General features: G+C 43.7%; 1 protein-coding gene across 2 annotated transcripts; it reads left to right on the top strand.

Moving 5' to 3' along the window:
• Window positions 1–2734: 2734 nt before the first annotated feature.
• Window positions 2735–8184, top strand: LOC115391731 (carbohydrate sulfotransferase 1). Of its 2 annotated transcripts, XM_030096065.1 has the most exons (4): window positions 2741–2817; window positions 4611–4762; window positions 6117–6288; window positions 6974–8184. In XM_030096065.1, the coding sequence occupies exons 2-4, from the start codon at window positions 4718–4720 to the stop codon at window positions 8098–8100; spliced, it is 1344 nt and encodes a 447-aa protein (XP_029951925.1). In that variant the 5' UTR covers window positions 2741–2817; window positions 4611–4717; the 3' UTR covers window positions 8101–8184. The 2 variants fall into 2 exon arrangements, with proteins under 2 accessions (XP_029951926.1, XP_029951925.1); XM_030096066.1 differs by lacking the exon at window positions 4611–4762 and having other exon boundaries at window positions 2735–2817.
• Window positions 8185–17930: the final 9746 nt, after the last annotated feature.

Here is a 17930-nt window from a genome sequence, read left to right as displayed (position 1 = left end):
GACTTGTAGACTGACAGCTTTGGATATCGAGGGTGATAATACAGCGATTCTGTCCTACAGTCCGTCTACATGCAGCCTGCCAGGGACACCTTTCATTATGAAGAATGAGACATTTACCTGTTGAAGTGATGAGAGCAGTATTTCTGCAGCTGATGGAAATGGCAAAATTTGGCAATATCTACTTAACTGAAGTGATTTATTGATCTGCCGTCGATGAAAACCACCAAACGACAAAGACGCTGTTCCGCATCTCTTTTTGTTATTATCCACCGCTTTCAGCACCGTTGACCTTGGAGAGTAACAAGCACACGGACGCACATGTATATTTTATAATCACACAGCTGACATCTCAGCTGCCCTTGCACAAACAATCAAAACAGACCAGTTTAGTCCGGACTATCACAAAGTAACAAGTGTCTGCAGGTACAGTAAGTATAATCAGTCTCTCCAGGAAGGCACTTCATTTAGCTAGAGTTCAGAGACAATACAGCATCCTTGTGATTTCATTGACACATTTGAAACAGATGAACAACTTTGCATGTGGCTTTGCACTCTTCGGTTATTTGTTACCTGTGGATGTGCGTCTAGGTGTGGATTTATCCTCTAAAATTCTCTGATTGAAGGATTGTACTCCCTAAAAATTTCAGATATCACCTTTGAATCAAACAATTATGTGCCTGTGCGATGTTATTACTGTCCAAGTGACAATAACTTGCTGAAAAGTGCTCAGAGGTTGCCGTTGCAATCCTTGGGAGAAATAGATAAAGCCTCCTGGTGTGCCATGTGTTTGGTTATTTGCTGAATTAAATTTAGCTGTCTGTGCTGGCATAGTAGAGTGTAAAATGAGATTTCTCTTCACCTGCTTATTGCGCAGGGAGGTCTGAATAAAGGGAGTCTTTTTTTTTTCTCTCTCTCGGAGCTCTCAAATAAGATGAAGTACACAGAAATACCGGCTTTTCTCCACAGGCAAACTTTGTGAGCCCTCGCTCTCCCTTGTGACATGCTGACTGACAGATAACCTGACTGATGGATTGCGTCTTTAAAAGGGAGTGCGAGCTGCAGAAGTTACCAGGCGAGCCCAGACATTGAGAGGCAGCCGGTGAGGTAAGGAGACGGGGTTATCCCGAAAAAGTGAAGCGATCTTGACTGAGCATTTCCATCTTCTGTATGATGAAACACGGCTGTCATGTTAAAGATCAGATATGGGAGAGAATCACAGAGATATGGAGAAGAAAGAGCACAGATTGGAGAAACATTTGTGAGGAGCTTCGGAGTTCAGGAGACGGATAATGAAAGGCACTCTGAATCCTAAATGCAACTGTGTGTAAATGTGATCCTGTGCTCTTTGCATGTGGTGTAGAATAAGTGTAGGCAGAGCTAAACGGGGAGGCCCATGGAGGATTCAGTTTTCACTCCCGGAAAACTCAACTTTTTCTTATTGTGCGCTTGAAATATCACTGAGAAGAAGCTGTGGGGGCGTTTGGCTGCTCGGAGCCTGGGAATCGATGCAGCATAAGCGGTAAAGAGGCGGAATCCGTGCATAGAGGAGTGGGGGACAGGCCACTCTTGTATCACTCACCAGGTGTTCTTGGCGGCTTGTTCTTTGTGTGGTAAACCCTTTGAGTGGTTGTATGCCTCAGTCCTGCTGAACTAGGACGCGCATGCTGTGTACATGTGTATAGGTAGCTTTCCATCCCTTTATCCCTGAGATAAGATTTACTGCTTGTATTTGCTTTGGTGCCTTCAGCTGAACTGCCTGAGGGGCTTAAACACAGGTAAGATAAGGGCAGAAAAGTTTGAGCAACTAATAGAAAGTTAAAGACTTTTGATATTTTTGGCAGCTCTTTCTGAAGCAGACATTATCAGGTACAAGGAACAACTGCTGCAGAAACAGCGGCGTCATTTCCACCAATCTGTCTGCGAATCTCTGTAAAGCCGGCGTGTCTCTGACACAGTGGGAGATAAATCCGAAAGACCGCCGGCAGAATGCACCCCCATTCCAGGGAGTAATGGACCTGTCACTGGCTAAATCTGACCCCACAGTAACCCCCGGGGGCAGTGATATGGTACCCATCCCTCCACATGGGGGGGGGGGGGGGGGGGGGGGGGGGGGGGGCAGCAGCAGCAGAGGGAGGAGGAGGGAGTCCATATCTGATGATGATAGGAGTCATCCTCTCCGAAATGAGAAAAAATGGAGGTCATTGTGTCACAGTGATCCCATGGGAAGGAAGTGTTTGTGTTCGAGAGAGCGGAGTGCTCCATTTGAAAGAGTCCCTGCAGAGAGAGACTGACAGAGATGGAGGAATGCCACTCTGGAGTGAGGGCTGATGGGAGTCTGCCTTCCCGTGCTGGTCTAATATCTGATGAGCATTGTCACATCTCAGCTCTGATTTGTGGCACATCACTTTGTAGGTTAATGCCTCTCTGGATTTGCGCATTTCAGATGCGTAATGGAACGCACCGGCATCAAAAACATCGTAACGCACGGCAAGGCAATCTTCCATCCAATGGAGAGACTCAGCTCGAGCAGCCTGGACGGTCTCTGGAGGGGAGAGACATGCATCCTCGCTCTGATTCTCGCTGCTCTCCATCCATGGCGCATCTCCAGCTCTGAATTCACTTTGGCTCCGGACACCGGCAACAGCGCACGAGCTCTTTCTCTCTCTCTCTCTCTCTCTCTCTCTCTCTTGCTCTCTCGCTGTCCCTCTCTCTCTCTTTCTCTCTCTCTCTCTTTCACACAGACACGGACACTTTTACAAATGCAGCGTGCAGGACTGGAGCGGCTGGAGAAATCCCATCTGATCGGGAGGTTTGATGGTAAGACAACAGATTTTTTTCCCCCCCTCGGCTGTCTTTACGCGCAGAAAATCACAACTCACACGTTGTGTGGATGATAGTGAGAATTTAAAGAGAAAAGCCACGAAAAATATTATACATACTATTTGTGAATGCAATGAATAAAGTGTGAGAGCTTCTCAGTAGTGAGTTTATTAACCTCTTCTTTCTTGATTTAATTCCGGTTTACTATCGTATTACTGATGCGTAAAAAAGAAAAAGACATCACGTTAATTTTTTTAAGTTAAGTTTGAAAAAGTAGCTCCTTCTTTTTTTATTCAGTTTTATTCCATTCCACATTGTTGTGTACATTCTGCCTCATCAGTATGTTATTTCATTCTAAAAAAAAAATAATTTATTTCCTCGGTTGATTTGAATTTTTATGATAAATCTCCCAGCCTGCGCACCTCCTCTCTTTCTCTTTATGCAAATGAAGCACATGGTGAGAGCAACAAATCAACATCCTATTAAACACCTATTCACCATAGCAAGATGATATGAAGCCTTGAGCCCTTTCTGTATTTCCAGTCAGTACCTTTTCTGTGCCTGTGTGTCTCTGAGCTTGAGGAAATACGAAGGACAAGATTCATCTTTTTGCCTATCATAGGAGCTCATCTGTAGCCTGGGGGTCAGATGCATCTCCACTGAGCGCTGCAGTGATCTGTTATGTTCTTTGCCTGTGGCTGTGAGCCTGTGTGGTTTTTGTTTTTAAGGAAAAAAAAAATGCTGAAATGGATGGATGGATTGAAAGAAAAAGATCGAGAACAGAGATTCAAATGCCAGTTTAACACTCCTCCCAGTGCTCAACTCTCTGTGTTTCCCAGGATTGATCATTTGACTTTGCCAATAAACAGCCTCACTCACAGGATCTGCAAACACACCGAGGTGCCTTAATAGAAAAATCTTTGGCACTGTCACATTTCTCAATCAGTTGCATCCCAAATCCCTCACTCCCACCCTCATCACTAACTTCTAACCTCATTTGTTCCCTCTGTTTTACACAGAGGCAATTACCTATCTTGCACCATCCTTGCTGCTATATAGATATTTTATTTCCTCAGCAGCAAAGCCTGCACGTACTGACTTTACAACTCAAACCTGCCACAGCAACGTGCAATATTTGGTTGATCCCGTCCCTGAGGCTTTCATCCCTTGTAAGCACCGTTATTGTATGAAAGGCACAAAGGCTGGGATCATCTGAAGCCTGCAGCCCCTTCCAGCTGTTAGCAGAGTATCTATTATTCCTGGTGTGAGTCCTGATGCAGGAGGAGCTATCAGCCATAGAGAAAAGAGGACTTGCAAATCAAATTGCTTTAATCCATTGAAGCATCTGTCTTGATTCTCCAGAGGGCGGCAGGTTGTGCAGCGGAGGGGCTCTGTGCCCTGATCACGAGTGGAAAGGAAAACAAAAGCAGTCGCTGAGGAGTTAGATGATGCGTCTTGGTCAGCCAGCTGTGCAGTACATGTGGGGTCTGGGTGGCAGCGATGGCAAGAAGCTCGGTCAAAGTTTCTTATTATCTGCAGTCATTCAAGCGGTCGTTGCGTCTCTCTGCCTTCTCTTCTGTCTCTTGCCCTTCAGCAAGCAGAGGCACAGTTTGAAAGTTGCTCTGAAACAAACGCTGCGTGTCCCTGTTTCCGTCATCCTGTCTGCGAGTGCCAGTCGAAGAAACAAAGTTTCTGCCCCTGATGAGCTCACTCTGCGTTCGCTGTTTTTAGCAGTATTCAAACAGAATGGCTCATGATGTAAGCTCGATTTCTTTCCCCATCACCCACAGAGTAAATGTCTTTGGTTTGGCGCTGTTTGTGATTAATGGAACATCAAAAGCTCGGTGTGATACATTCCTGAGGATATGAATCTGCCAGGGACACATAAACATCATTAATGAACAAGAGGCAGACTGGAGAGAGACGGAGTGACAGAAAGAGGGTGAGGACGCAAACAGGGAGGCGTTATTTATATTTGTCAGTAATATGATGGATATTTACCTGTGGTTTTTGATGATGATTGCCTCCACGCAGCCACTTTGAGTGATGGAGAGTCACTTTGTGCCCAGGGATCTCGTGTGATTACCAACCGTCAGGACGGTGCATACTGGCAAATGGATGGAAGCACCTCCATTTTTTTGTAAATCCATTTGGAAAATCACATCTCCCTTTGCTCTTTCATGCCCAGTGGCAAAGGACTCAGAAGCGCACAAAGGGAACTTCTCCACTCATCTATGTGAAGACAGCTATATTTATCTCAGCATAAAGCTTTCTGCTGGGCTCAGAAGCTTAATTACCAAGAAGGGGAGAAAGAAAAAAATGAAACATATTTATGCAACAGTGTACACTGTATTCCAAGTAGCGGAGGAATCGTAGACGGGAATATTATTGCTTCCGTTCCTCCTGACAGGAGGTGTGACCTTCTGAGTCTTTTTTTTTTCTCTCTGCAGAACATATCTGGGGACGTTCAAGGAAACCAATCCTGAACCTTAAAACTGTTTATTCAAAGTATTTAAGCTACTTATGTTAGAAATGGTAAAAGGTGCTGTCTGTTTTCTTTCCTTGTCAAGATAAAACGTTTGAGGGATTTCTTTTTTTTTCTCTCTTTCTCTCTCTCCCTCCAAGAAATGCTACTTGTGTGCATTTCAGAAACAGTCTGACATTTTGGTAAATACTCTCCAAACTACAAAAGGCAGTCAGTTATCTAAAGTTTAGTACTGAAAGGTTAAAGTGACATTTTTCTTCAGGAGGCCCAGTTTGTAAACTGAACAAATTGGCTGCTGTTTCATATTTGTTATGTAGAGAGGAGACCGGCGCCGATCTCATCAGCATTTCTTTTATCCGCTGAAATTATTTAAAGGTGCGGCAGAGCTGGACTTTTTAAAGAATTGTGGAAGCTCGCTCTTTCATTTATCTATTTAAAGCCCAGGTCAGGAAGTTCTCAAAAAAGTGAGAAGCCCTCAGTGGAGCCGTGCTGTGTTTGAATTGCTGGCTTAATCATTACATAGTGCTCAATCAATTTTGCTGTAATCAGGGAATGATGCACATAGTTGGGATGTTTTTAGTGTTACCTGGACATCGTGTTGAAAGCAGTGAATGAGAGGAGGGGTGTCCAACAGTTTATGGAAAAGATGAGGGCCCTCCAAGACCAGGATTCAACTGATTCTGAGCGACCACAGAAAAATCTGCTTTGGAGGCAATCAGTAGAAACCTGTATGAAGCTGCGCATGTATGAAGGAGAAACATTAAAGTGAAATGTGTTTGTGTTTGTCTGTGTGCCTCCCCGGCGGTGCCAGCATGAAGGATGTAGAGCCGGCGGTGGGGGCAGGATGGAGTGCTCGTGGAAGACAGTGCTGCTCCTGGTATGTGCGTCTCTGGGGGTCCAGTACACGGCCATCCGAACCCTGAGGGACTCCCTGTCTGGACCCTGTCAGGGAGTCTACCGCTGCCAGAGCAGACACTTCAAAGGTACAAACGTCACTTCCTAAATTTTAAAATGTGTGGAGCAGTTGGAGTGCATAGGGTGTTCTCATATTTTATGCCAAATAACATCAATAACTTAAAATGCATGTGTGTTATGGAATTTGTTTGGATAGCACCAGCAGGCGTAAACACACAACACTTCATTGATAACATTGTATATTTATTTTACCATGCTGAAAGTCTTCATGGCATCAAAAACCAGGCCGCAGCACGACAGCAGCTTTTACTGATGCTGAAGGAAAAGCAGATCATTAAAGGAGGGAATTCCCCATCAGTGAAGACGACGGAGAAAAGAAATATGCCTGATCCATTTGACAATTATCCTCCAATTTATCTCATTTAATCCCGTCTCTCAGCGTGCATGTAGCCGTGATGAGCTCCTGTTTACAAAAGTAACATCCCCTTTGCAATCAACTCCTCATCAGCAGTAATTATACGTTGGATAGTTGCACTATATTTAGAGATCCGCCATTTTACAAACCCCTTGGTAGCAACTTACTCACGAATGTTTGCTCCTGAAATTATTAATGCTTAAATTAGCAGTCCTTTTGATATGACAAAAAAGTGGAAAGTTTTTTTCTTTTTTAAAGAGTTGAAAGTTCAACTGCGTGAAGCATCGTTGTCACATCACTGTCGCTGAGCTGCCCTGGTTTTGCTTTTCTGTGTCAAGACTCCAGGTGGAGAGCGCTGTGCGCCGACAGCTGGGTGCCGGTGGAACTGCCCCGGAAGCACATCCTGCTGTTCGCCACCACGCGCAGCGGCTCCTCCTTCACCGGGCAGCTCCTCAACCAGCATCCTGCCATCTTCTACGTCTTTGAGCCGCTCTACCACGTCCAGCAGGCTTTCACCAACTCCAGCAGCCGGCTGCGTCGCACCTTGGACCGCCGAGCCCTGCTGGGAGCGTACAGGGACCTCCTGCTCAACCTGTACACCTGTGACCTTCACTTCATGGAGAATTACATCCGTCCGGAGCCCCAGGACCACGTCACCAGCGCTTTCTTCCGCCGGAGCTCCAGTCATGCCCTCTGCTCCCCACCCGTGTGCACGGATGGAGTCGATGCCACAGCCAATGATCCACCTGATGAAACATGGTGTCCAAAGAAATGCGGGGCCCTGAACCTGACTTTGGCCTCCCTGTCGTGTTTGTCTCGAGGCCATGTGGCCATAAAGACGGTGCGGGTGCCCGAGGTGGGCGACCTGCGCACGCTGACAGAAGATCCACGTCTGGACCTGAAAATCATCCACCTCGTGCGAGACCCCAGAGCCGTCCTCGCCTCACGCATGATGGCGTTCGCGGACCAGTTCCGGGCCTGGAAAATCTGGAACGCCACGGGGCGGCAGCCTCGATACGTGGACCTGACGCAGATCACCAGCACGTGCAAAGACATGGCCGCCTCTGCAGAAACGGGCCTGCGGAGACCGCCGTGGCTGCGCGGGCGATACCTGCTGGTGCGGTACGAGGACTTGGCATTCAGCCCGAAGGACAAGGCCGCCGAGATTTACAAGTTTGTAGGTGTGGAGATGGAGGAGAGGGTGAGGACGTGGATCGCCAAGAACACGAACAGCAACGTGTCGGCTCCGTCTGAGTGGAACTACAGATACTCCACCACCAGAGACTCCAGAGCGACGGCGGAGAGCTGGAGGCTTCGTCTCGGCTTTGACATCGTGAGAGCCGTCCAGAATCTGTGCAACGACACTCTGGCTCTGCTCGGATACCGACACGTCCACTCGGTGGCTGAGCTCCGAAATCTGTCGCACAGTTTAGTGGAACGGAGGACATTTAAACCGGTGACGTGATAAGACTTTATGAGAGATTTATACATATTTGAGTATCTATTCTGAGTTCCCTGTCTGTCTCAATGCTGATGAATTGAATGTAATTTATCTATTTTTTTTAACAATGCCTAAAGTAATTTATTATCTCTTGTATTTTCACTTTATAAAGTTTTGTTTATAAAAATGATTTGAAGTGCCAAATTTCAAGTGTGTATGATGATGTGCTATGAAAATAAAGTCAGTACTGTATGTTGAATGCCTTTCTTGATGTGTAAAACAAGACTCTAAACTCTGCAAGGTTCTTTTCGTGTCATGTCGATGTTCAGATGCCAAAAAAAGAGAGACAGGTTTCATTTCAGAGCTGCAGATTTTACCTCAAGTCTAACAAAAAGCGAAGGTGACAAAATGACATTAATTTGTTTGAAAAGATGGAGAAAAAAAAAGGATAGTGCTTTGGAGGCATTTTGGAAAGGGTTTAAAATGTGACATATTGTAGTTTGAGGTTCCTGCTGCCGTAATCCTCTCAGGTACACCGCAGCTCTGATTTCAGGACATTAAGAGAAAATATTTGTTTTTGCACTGTAAAATATAAGTGTTGCAATCCAAGCGTGTAAATGTTGTGTACTGGACAGTTTTGTCAGTGTAACTGAACTGTTTATATTTTTTTTCCAGAGTTTCTAAAATAAATTATTCATATGTAACTTATACATATCGACCAAACTGCTGAAATCTTCTTGCAGCCACGTTTGTTTGATGTATTTTGTCTTTAATCCTGAGCGGAAAGTGGATAAGTGCCTGAGTCTCAAAGCTGGAAACAGAGAATGGTGGGAATTCTCCTCTTTTATCTTGTAATCCCTCTGTATTTAGTTTGTCATTGAGCCAAATTTCAATCCTGCTGATGTGTTTGCAGTAACAGATATGTTTTTGATTCAAGAGCGCACGTAATGCATGCGCTGCGCCTCGCTTTAGCTCTCTACCTAATAAGAATAATTCTGGGACCATTTGGCTCTGTGTGCAGTGAAATATAGATAGAGATTAGACGGCTGCAGGTTCTTTGCTCCTTAAAATTGGTCTTCGTGTCTAAACAGAAAGGAAACGTTGCACCTCCAGACACCAGCCCATCTATTTAGATGTAGCGCTGCTCTCTTGAGATAAATGCTGGAAGTACTATCTGAGTAGGAACTCATTGCATAAATCATAGACAAACCACTGATTGACTGCGATTTCCTTGCCTATTAAATGAGAACACTGCCTTTTCCTGTTGAGGCTGCAACTGTAGCCTGCTGTGAACTGCGAGCTTTAACGCTTATCCTGTGGAAGAAAAGCCACTCCATAGTGAAAGAAAGCATGCAATTTGAGAGGAAATGTCACAGTGTTCTGTGAGTACTATTAAATCTGAGGTGAAATTGTCCCTTTAATAATGTATTTTTAGACAGCCGGTAGTCCCCATCCCTGCAGCAGCTATACCCTATAGCTGCTGACACTGGGGATATCTCCACACAGCCCAAAGAATTGATCTACAGATCCAGCTGCGGAGAAACCGGATTTAAGATGCATGAAGAAAAGAGCGGCCGTCTTTCTTTGAACTTAATCTGCAAGGCTACACAAACTGGCCATAAAGCAAAGCTTTATGACACCCGGGGAGATGTGCTTCATCGGTTTTTCCATCCCCACCCTGACACACAAAGCTGCGAGTGGCCTGAGTCAGCCGTCAGCTAATTACCCATTTCTGCTACACTCAATACAGACGCGCTCTTTCTGCCTCCTTAACCAGGCTGACAAATTCAGGTCATATCAATACAGGAAACAAATTTGACGTGTGCACAACTTGGACTGCTATTGCGGATGACTCAACTACAAAACTACCAACACACCCAGGAGGATATGGACGGGGAGTCATGTCACTATATAGACAAACATTGATGTTATTGTCGATTCCAGACATGAAGAAAAGAGCTACTACAGCCGTGGTGTGGATGCACTGCAGCAGTGATTCCCAGGATTTTCAAAATGTCGAGTTCACCCCTGTTTCCTCTGAGAGAGAGTCGGAGCATTTTCAGAAAGTTTCACTTCGGGAGCCGTTGTGTGTTCAGTGGCTTTGGGCACCGTTGTCACGTAGACAGACACCCAAAATGTAAAGTTTAACGTTGTCAAGTAAACGTGGCCTCAGTTACTAGCTAAATCATAAATTAACATGTGGAAAATTTTTCCTTGAGTAAGAATTCTGAGAGAAAATGTCTTTTCTGGTCTTTAAAAGAAGCTTCAAGGCACTGTCCCTCACAAGCTGCAAAGCACGCCCCGTCACGAGAGCACGGTAGAGGCTGTCTCACCCCAAACACAAACAGGGGCTTCCCATCAACCGTCAGCGCATATACATTGTATTCAGACAGCTATGTCTGGTTTATATCCGCAATCATGACTCTTAGAACCTCTTAACGCTGAAAATAAAAATAAAAAAACACTTACCATTGTAAGCTGAATATATGAACTCATACACTCAAACATAAAATTCAAACAATCATGAGCATAAAGAATATTTATAATTTCTAAGTCACCACAACCATCAAATGTGGAGCCAGAATAACTGGAGAAAATCTGACAACATGCAAACTCTGCACAGAATGATCCTCACTAGACTCAATCTATGAAGAAATCGTGCAAACCGTTTCAGCCAGTGCAGCCCGAAATGTGTAAAATTATACAGCAGAAAAAAGGTCATGTGAGCAAAGATAGAGTTACAAAGCACAAACGTTTAACTGAAATAAAATATGGGATATTTTAATAATCCAGAAGGCACCAAACATGTTGTTGTGCAGTGAGTCGATATTAAATAAATTAAAAAAAGACAAAAGTTTTCTACGATTAACAGACATTTTTAATATAATAAACAAACCTGTAGCTGAGCAGCTGTTATGATGTATATTGTACAAGATAAAGTTCACAGCAATGCTGTGTGCACAGAAAACTAATAAAACACACAAAGGTGTTGAATCAGAGGCAGGATGTGGTCCCACTGTGCCCATCATTGACGGTCTGCTGCAACATTACAATACTGCTGAAGCTCATCAAATCCTTTGTTCTGCTCTTCTGGAGCTCTGCAGTCCATGCTGCATTCAGGCTTAAATCAAATTTCTATCGAATCGCACGAGAGCTCATTTGAAAGAGGGCTTGCTGGTCTGATGCGCACTCGGGGTCAAAGGGCAATGATAACGTTTCCATAAATGGACTGCTCTGATGCAGCAGTCACAGCAGGGTTCATTTTATTCTGAACTAATGTGACAAGTGTGAAAGCAGCCTTAATCTGGTGTCTGATGCAATATTTTGATGTTGAACACACACAGCGGTTTCTGCTCTCCACCAGCTTCAACTCAAATCTAAAGGAAAACTTTTGTGCAGCTTTTCTAAATGTGAAATGTGCAAAATTGAGACCCAAGGCTGTTTTTTTCTTCTAAAAGTCATATTACTAATATTATTTAATCATTACACATTACTACTGTGAAACTGTCACTGTGCTGTGTGTATGTTCAGCAGGTCTGATTTTCTTATGTTGAAAATGTGTCAGAATGTCATTTTGCACATTTCTGTTTTATCATTTACATACTGTAAGTAGAAATATTAGAAAAAAAAAAAGTTTTTGCTTTTTTTCCCCAAACAGCTTTGAATGATGTTATTGGAATGGCAAACATAAGGTCTGTGGACCAAAACCAGCCTGCAAGAGGTTCCAATCCAGCCTGACAAACCACCAAGCAAAATGTTTAAACACACTTATTGAGGCCTATATTATTTATTGATTGAGTTTAACTGTCTCAGTTTATTTTAAGGTTCACATGCAAAACCAAAACGGTGGTAAAATGTGAAGTGGAAGTTTTTCACTCTGTGAAAGTGGCGAGAGGAGACACTGTCTCTTCAGCATGGAGGGCAAGTCTCTGACACCCCCTCTATTTGCTACTTTCAGAAGCTGGGAAAAGAATTGTGCAAGTTGTTTTGCAGCGTTCGTTTCTTCCCCCTCTGTCCAGAAGTAAGAGCGAGCTGCACTTGCATCAGCTCGCGTTGGAGGAGGGTGAAATGTCGAAGCAGCTACGCAGCGATGTACTGCGTAATTCACAAAGGATGAGGGAGACCGGCTCCAGTGTTGTTAGAAATTTTTTTCATTAGGCCTTTTATTCTGGTGTAATAAGGCGAGTGGTATGATAGACTAAAAACTGTGTGAAGATGGAGGCTTGTTAGCAGAACGAGGAGGAAGAGCCCCCTCAAGCTGAGAGGTTTAAAGTCAGAGCTGTGCTCTCATCCTACCCAGTGAGAGAAAAAGAGTTTTCCTGCAGGGATCAATAAAGACCCACATTAATATAGCAAGTAATATTGTTTCCTAATTCAAAGTCAGCAGACACATGATTTGTCCTAATTATTTCTTTTGCCGCCCACTGTGAAAGAGCTGGAAATGGAAAAAAACAAAAACCTGACATCTATTTTCAGTCTTTTACTGTTAACATTCAAGCGGGATGAATATTACTGCCTCATTGCTCAGGCTAACTATTTCAGGTCGCAGGTCTCATGGAGCACAGGCCCAGCGCGAACCTGCTTGCAGCAATACTTTGATAAGCACCCTCTTGACCTTCCAGCACCACTGTTGTGTCAGTCAGATCAGCTCTATCATATAACCCACCCCCCCCCCCTCTGCTCCATCCCAATGCCCGGCTGTAATCACCAGCCTTAACCATTCCTTGGCCGTAATGAGATGAGGGAGCAAAGGAGGTTGCGAGACGTCCTTGGTGTTGCTCCTCCAGCTGCAGGTGTGTCATCCACGCTCATTATCCCATGGTTGATTCTTTACGGTCCATATCTGGGCGAGCAGCCAGAAAAAGCCTGCAAATTATGAGCTCTCTCGCTGTCACGCTGAGGGATAACGGCACGCTTTGATCAAAATCAATGTCATTTTCTGCACGTGTGTGCATAGGTAAACACACGCGTATCCGTGTGCACGGGGAGCATAATACAGATATGAGTGTTTGAAGTGACAAAGGTGACCTGGCTGAGAGTCGGAGAGCCGTTTCTGCCCCTCTTCGAGCTCCACAAACTGCTCTCCTTATAGGAAAACATTGATTTAAGAAAGGTCAGAAGCTGGTGACAGCAGAGCACACAGCATATTGACAATCTTGTTAAAATGACTTGTGAAAAGTGCAGCTGATGACTGGAGACATATCACTAAGAAATGGGTATTCCTGCTTTGTAATGCAGCGCCCGTATGCCAGCACTTAAAGAGAGCGTTTTACAGCAAACACTGTTTTATTTCTCGCCGCCTCCTGAGTGCTGAGCGCTACTGTAATTTCCACACAATCTAAGAGTATGCAGCCTATGGTGTCGGGATGGTTTATATAAAAAAATCATAGTAAAATAAATCGAACTCTCATGACATTTAAGCCCAGCATCTTTTTCTATATTGACATCACCATCAAATCCCGATTGCGCCGCCATGAGCGCTTTGAATTTTTCACTCACGCACTGGAAGCCAAAGATGTCATTTATGGAGAGATTACGGAGCATTTAAGACAGAATGAAACCACTTTGAGCCACAGTATCTTTATTACTGGAGCCACACAGGCCCGGAGCAGACATCAGCCAGTGTCACACCCATCACTCAGATACGGTTATGTCCCCCCCATGCACAGAAACACACACACACACACACACACACACACACACACACACACACACACACACACACACACACACACACACACACACACACATAAACACAGAGCCCAGTGATCCCTCACTCTTCACTGGTCGCCTTCACTTCACTGTCTCCACTGATCTGCCTTCTCTTCCATAACATCTGAATATTTGACCTTTTTATTTACGTTATGCCCAGCAGTCTTATACTTGTATTAAAAGTTGCGTGTTAATGGCACATCTCCAAGGCGTTTGTTTCCAGCATGAGTTCACTCTCACACTATCTACTGTTTTCCCGCTGATCTTAATAAGGGGTTTTCATAGGAAACCATCAAACGGCCCAGTTATGGAAGCTGCACATCGGGCAGAGCTCCTCAATGTAAATGCAGGCATGGACCCCGTCAAACTCAGCACCGTCAGCAGTATCACACACACACACACACATACACACACACACACCCTACTGCCTTAAAAGACACCGGTGAATCTCAATAGTAGGTATTTCATCTGTCGGTGGACACGCGTCAACATCAGCAATCCATTTCAAGCAGGCAGCACATGTATTATTAACTGTCAGCAGGATATAAATGGTGTGCTTACACCTTTACTGTAATTAAATGCTCAATTGATCCCGTCCTTTTTTTTTTTTTGCTCTATTAGGCGGAAAACTCATTCCATGGTGGCAATTGGTGATCACTAAACCGCCATGATAGTGAATAAGCTAATTAGGTGTATAACTACCTGAGGTAATAGGCACTGGAATTTTTAAATTTTAAAGAGTTGCAATGCTTATGCAACACAGAGGGAGTTTCTCTGTCTCTGCGTTTGGTCTGTGACGGGCTCACGACCTGTCCAGGGTGCATCCTGCCCTCAGCCACAGTGAGCTGGGATTGAGTCCAGCGCCCTGCGACCCTGCACAGGATTTAGCAGTACAGCAGATGGACAGACGGATGGATGCATCTATGCTTATGAAAAGTGGTGTGGCTATTTTCAGCCTTTTTTATGATGCACAATGAAGCAGCGGCAGGAGCTCTGGCAAGAAAAAGAGAGCTCATCTAGAGGGAGAAAATGAGAAATAACACAGCATCAAGCATGAGGCAAGTAACAGCAGGCTCCTTCTGAGTGGGTAAATAATCGAATATTCACAGCCAGGCTGTTTGTGACAGTCTTTCCTAGTTTAATCCCAACGGCTGTGGAACGAGTATTCAGATTATAAACAAAAACTCTCAATTAAAGCTTAAAGTCATGCATTCAAAATCCTACTTTCTAATAATAAAAACGTGAACGTATTTGGTCCCTTAATGGTAACTGTATTATAAATCTCTATAATGGAAAAAACAAGCTCTTTGATGGTCTTGAAATCTGATCTCAGCTGCTTGTGATACTCCCATATCAACAACGTGTTGATCAATACGCAGAGGTGGCTGTTCCTCAGCTGGTAGAGCGGTTTGTAGTTCAATCCCCCACTGTTCATGCAGCTTGGGAGTGTCCTTGAGCAAGACACTGCATCCTGAGCATAGTGTAGTGTGAGGATGAAAATGTATTTCAGACATGTAGATCATAATCTTTTTTATTTATTTCTTCATTTCACATATGCTGAAATATAGCCAGTCATATAAACCACAGTTCAAATAAAACGCCTTCGCATCTCTGCAGCTACGGAGTATATGAACTCACTCATCAAGCAGTAATCATCATGTGTGCGAGTGCAATGCATAGACGCCATCACTGGGGTGAATAAGTGTGTGAATGATCGGATGCACGATTATGAGTGATAATGTGAAGTGTATTAAGACTGCTGGAATGGTGAAATGCACAGTATAAGCAAATTCAAACTCTATATTACTGAGAGGATGAACATTGTGGGAAATTTTTGACATTAATAACACACTGGTTTCAGATTTGTCAAAAAGGGCAGAAAGTGACAAATATTCACCCAAATATTTAGTTGCTGTTGAACAGGATAGCATATTCTGTGTGTATCGGAGGCTGCACAAACTTAAATTCATGCAGAATGGCTCGCATTCCCTGCAAAAGGCAAATAGATGTTTAAATAAGAAGGGAGATTAAGTGAAATCACTGGTTGTACAGTAGCTCAGAGGATTTCTCTTGTTTCTCCTGGTCTCCTCAGGGTGCTCTCAATAGAATACAGGAGATCAGTCTTTTTACTGGCATCTAATCATTCGCAGGCCTGTAAGTCCCTCCACAGCCAAAGCCTGAGCCTCTCCCAAGGATTCTACCCTGAGGACAGTTTTTTGGAAAACCTAGTTTAGGTCTTATTCAAGTGAGCAACACTCAGATGTTTTAGATGGGTATGTACAGGTTCACTCCCCTCTCCTCTGTTTTTTTCTCCCTTTCTCCTTGCTTAAATCCTTGGCATCTTCCTTTCCCTCCCAGTTCTGCTTTCAGTTGGGCAGTAGGCGTGCAAATGTGGGATATTTATTTTTATTTTAGTTTCTTTTATCCCTCATGGAAATCGTGTGGGCTGCAGTATCACAGAGGCAGTAGGAGGAAGGTGTGATCCCGTTCCTGCAGGCTCAGATCAGATCACACGTCAGCCCCGGTCTACCAGTTCGGTTCAGCCTCCGTTTTTCCCGGCCCACTCATCCCAGCTTGCAGCTGCAGCAGAGGGTTTCGGGGCAAGCTTGAACCACAAAGACTCGCGCGGTTTCTGCCGTTCTTTGTCTGGCTTTTATCTAACATACTTTGCATTGAACCGTCGTCCCTCTCCGTTTTCCCCCACTGCTTGTACAGTCGAGATGAAGGTATACCAACACTGTCAGCAGTTCCTCAGTGAATTCCCAACTAGCTTTAATTTTCAACCTCATCCATAATTCACCAACACATAGGCACCTAACAGAGCTGCATCGAGCTGGATTAAAGGCCCGAGCACTGTATCGTTTCCTTGCAGTTTAATTTGAATAGATTTCATATTCATTGAAGCTGCATATAAGACACCCAATTTCAATATGTTGAAAAGAGAGAGAGAGAGAGAGAGAACAGGCAAGAAAGAGGTGAAGTGACGGGGAGATGGACTCTGACTACTAAAGCTTTGGCATGGATGACCGTGAGTTGGTGCGCTCAAGCTCTCCGAGGCGACTGCTGGCTCAATGTCAAGATGAGTTTTGCAAATTTTGTGCATAATTTCCTGAAGCTTTGTTCTTTACCCAGAGGCTAAACTAGTATATACTTACAAGGCTAAGAGTGTCAAGATGGAATTTTTATCATTTTGGGTAAGACTCACAATGGACAGATTACAGAAATAAAATGGGGAGCAGTTTGATTTAAACTTCTGTCCCTTTCACCAGTTGATGTGATCTCGTCTTCATTTACATTTTGGCTTGCATATAACACACAATTAACATCAATGAGTACAACAACATGCGGGGAAAACTAGTGAAAGACATCCGATCTCAAACACAACTAGGTACAAAGCAAATGCATTGTCAGGGAAAATGATGTTTGACCACTTCAACACAAAGTGGGTGAGAAACGCGCCACAAAAATCACGGCAGGATCTGAGAAGAAGAATGTATAAAACTGGCTCCAAAACAGGACCTGAAGAAGACGTTAAAACAAAACTATTAAACCATGAAAACTGACAGAGAAGCATTATTGATTTTAAAGCAGTAAATCTTGTTTAAATGTCACAATTTTATATATTGAACTAAAAAAAGTTCAATACTTTTTTTTAAAAAAAAGCAACCATTTTATTTAGTTACTCAATGTTTTTGTTTCGTTTCCTGTCATGCAGCTCCTGTATGATGCTCGAAAAAGTAAATACAAAGAGTAATCTTCAGATGACATGAAGATTTTTTTTTTTTTTTCTTAGCCTTCATTTCTCGTGAAAGAACAGTCTGTTACACCTGGAAAGGCTTCAAACAACTCGACTCTGTAAATTGTATGACATTTATAGCTAACTCTATGTGGAGTTTCTAATTACAAAAGCTATTACCAAGTAAATTTTGAAACCCAATTATGATTACTCAGTCTGAATTATTAATGCACAAAACCCTTTTGATATCCATTATTTAGATTCATTCACATGGCCACAACTCTGTTTATTATTACAGTTCTGATTTGTTGCACAGAACTACATTTTGTTTTCGCTTGTTTGTTGTGTTATTTCATAATAATTAGGTGGGTTGGTATGCATTTTACTATGGAAGCATCACAAATAC

This window comes from Salarias fasciatus, chromosome 7 (assembly GCF_902148845.1).
Source record: "Salarias fasciatus chromosome 7, fSalaFa1.1, whole genome shotgun sequence".
Taxonomy (NCBI): Eukaryota; Metazoa; Chordata; class Actinopteri; order Blenniiformes; family Blenniidae; genus Salarias; species Salarias fasciatus.
This window is presented reverse-complemented; position numbering and strand designations above follow the sequence as displayed.

Coding starts and splice junctions, on each gene's coding strand:
- LOC115391731 (XM_030096065.1), top strand. CDS start 4,718: ATGAACAAGAGGCAGACTGGAGAGAGACGGAGTGACAGAAAGAGG. Junction 4,763..6,116: donor GACGGAGTGACAGAAAGAGG/GTGAGGACGCAA, acceptor CGGCGGTGCCAG/CATGAAGGATGTAGAGCCGG. Junction 6,289..6,973: donor CCAGAGCAGACACTTCAAAG/GTACAAACGTCA, acceptor TTCTGTGTCAAG/ACTCCAGGTGGAGAGCGCTG.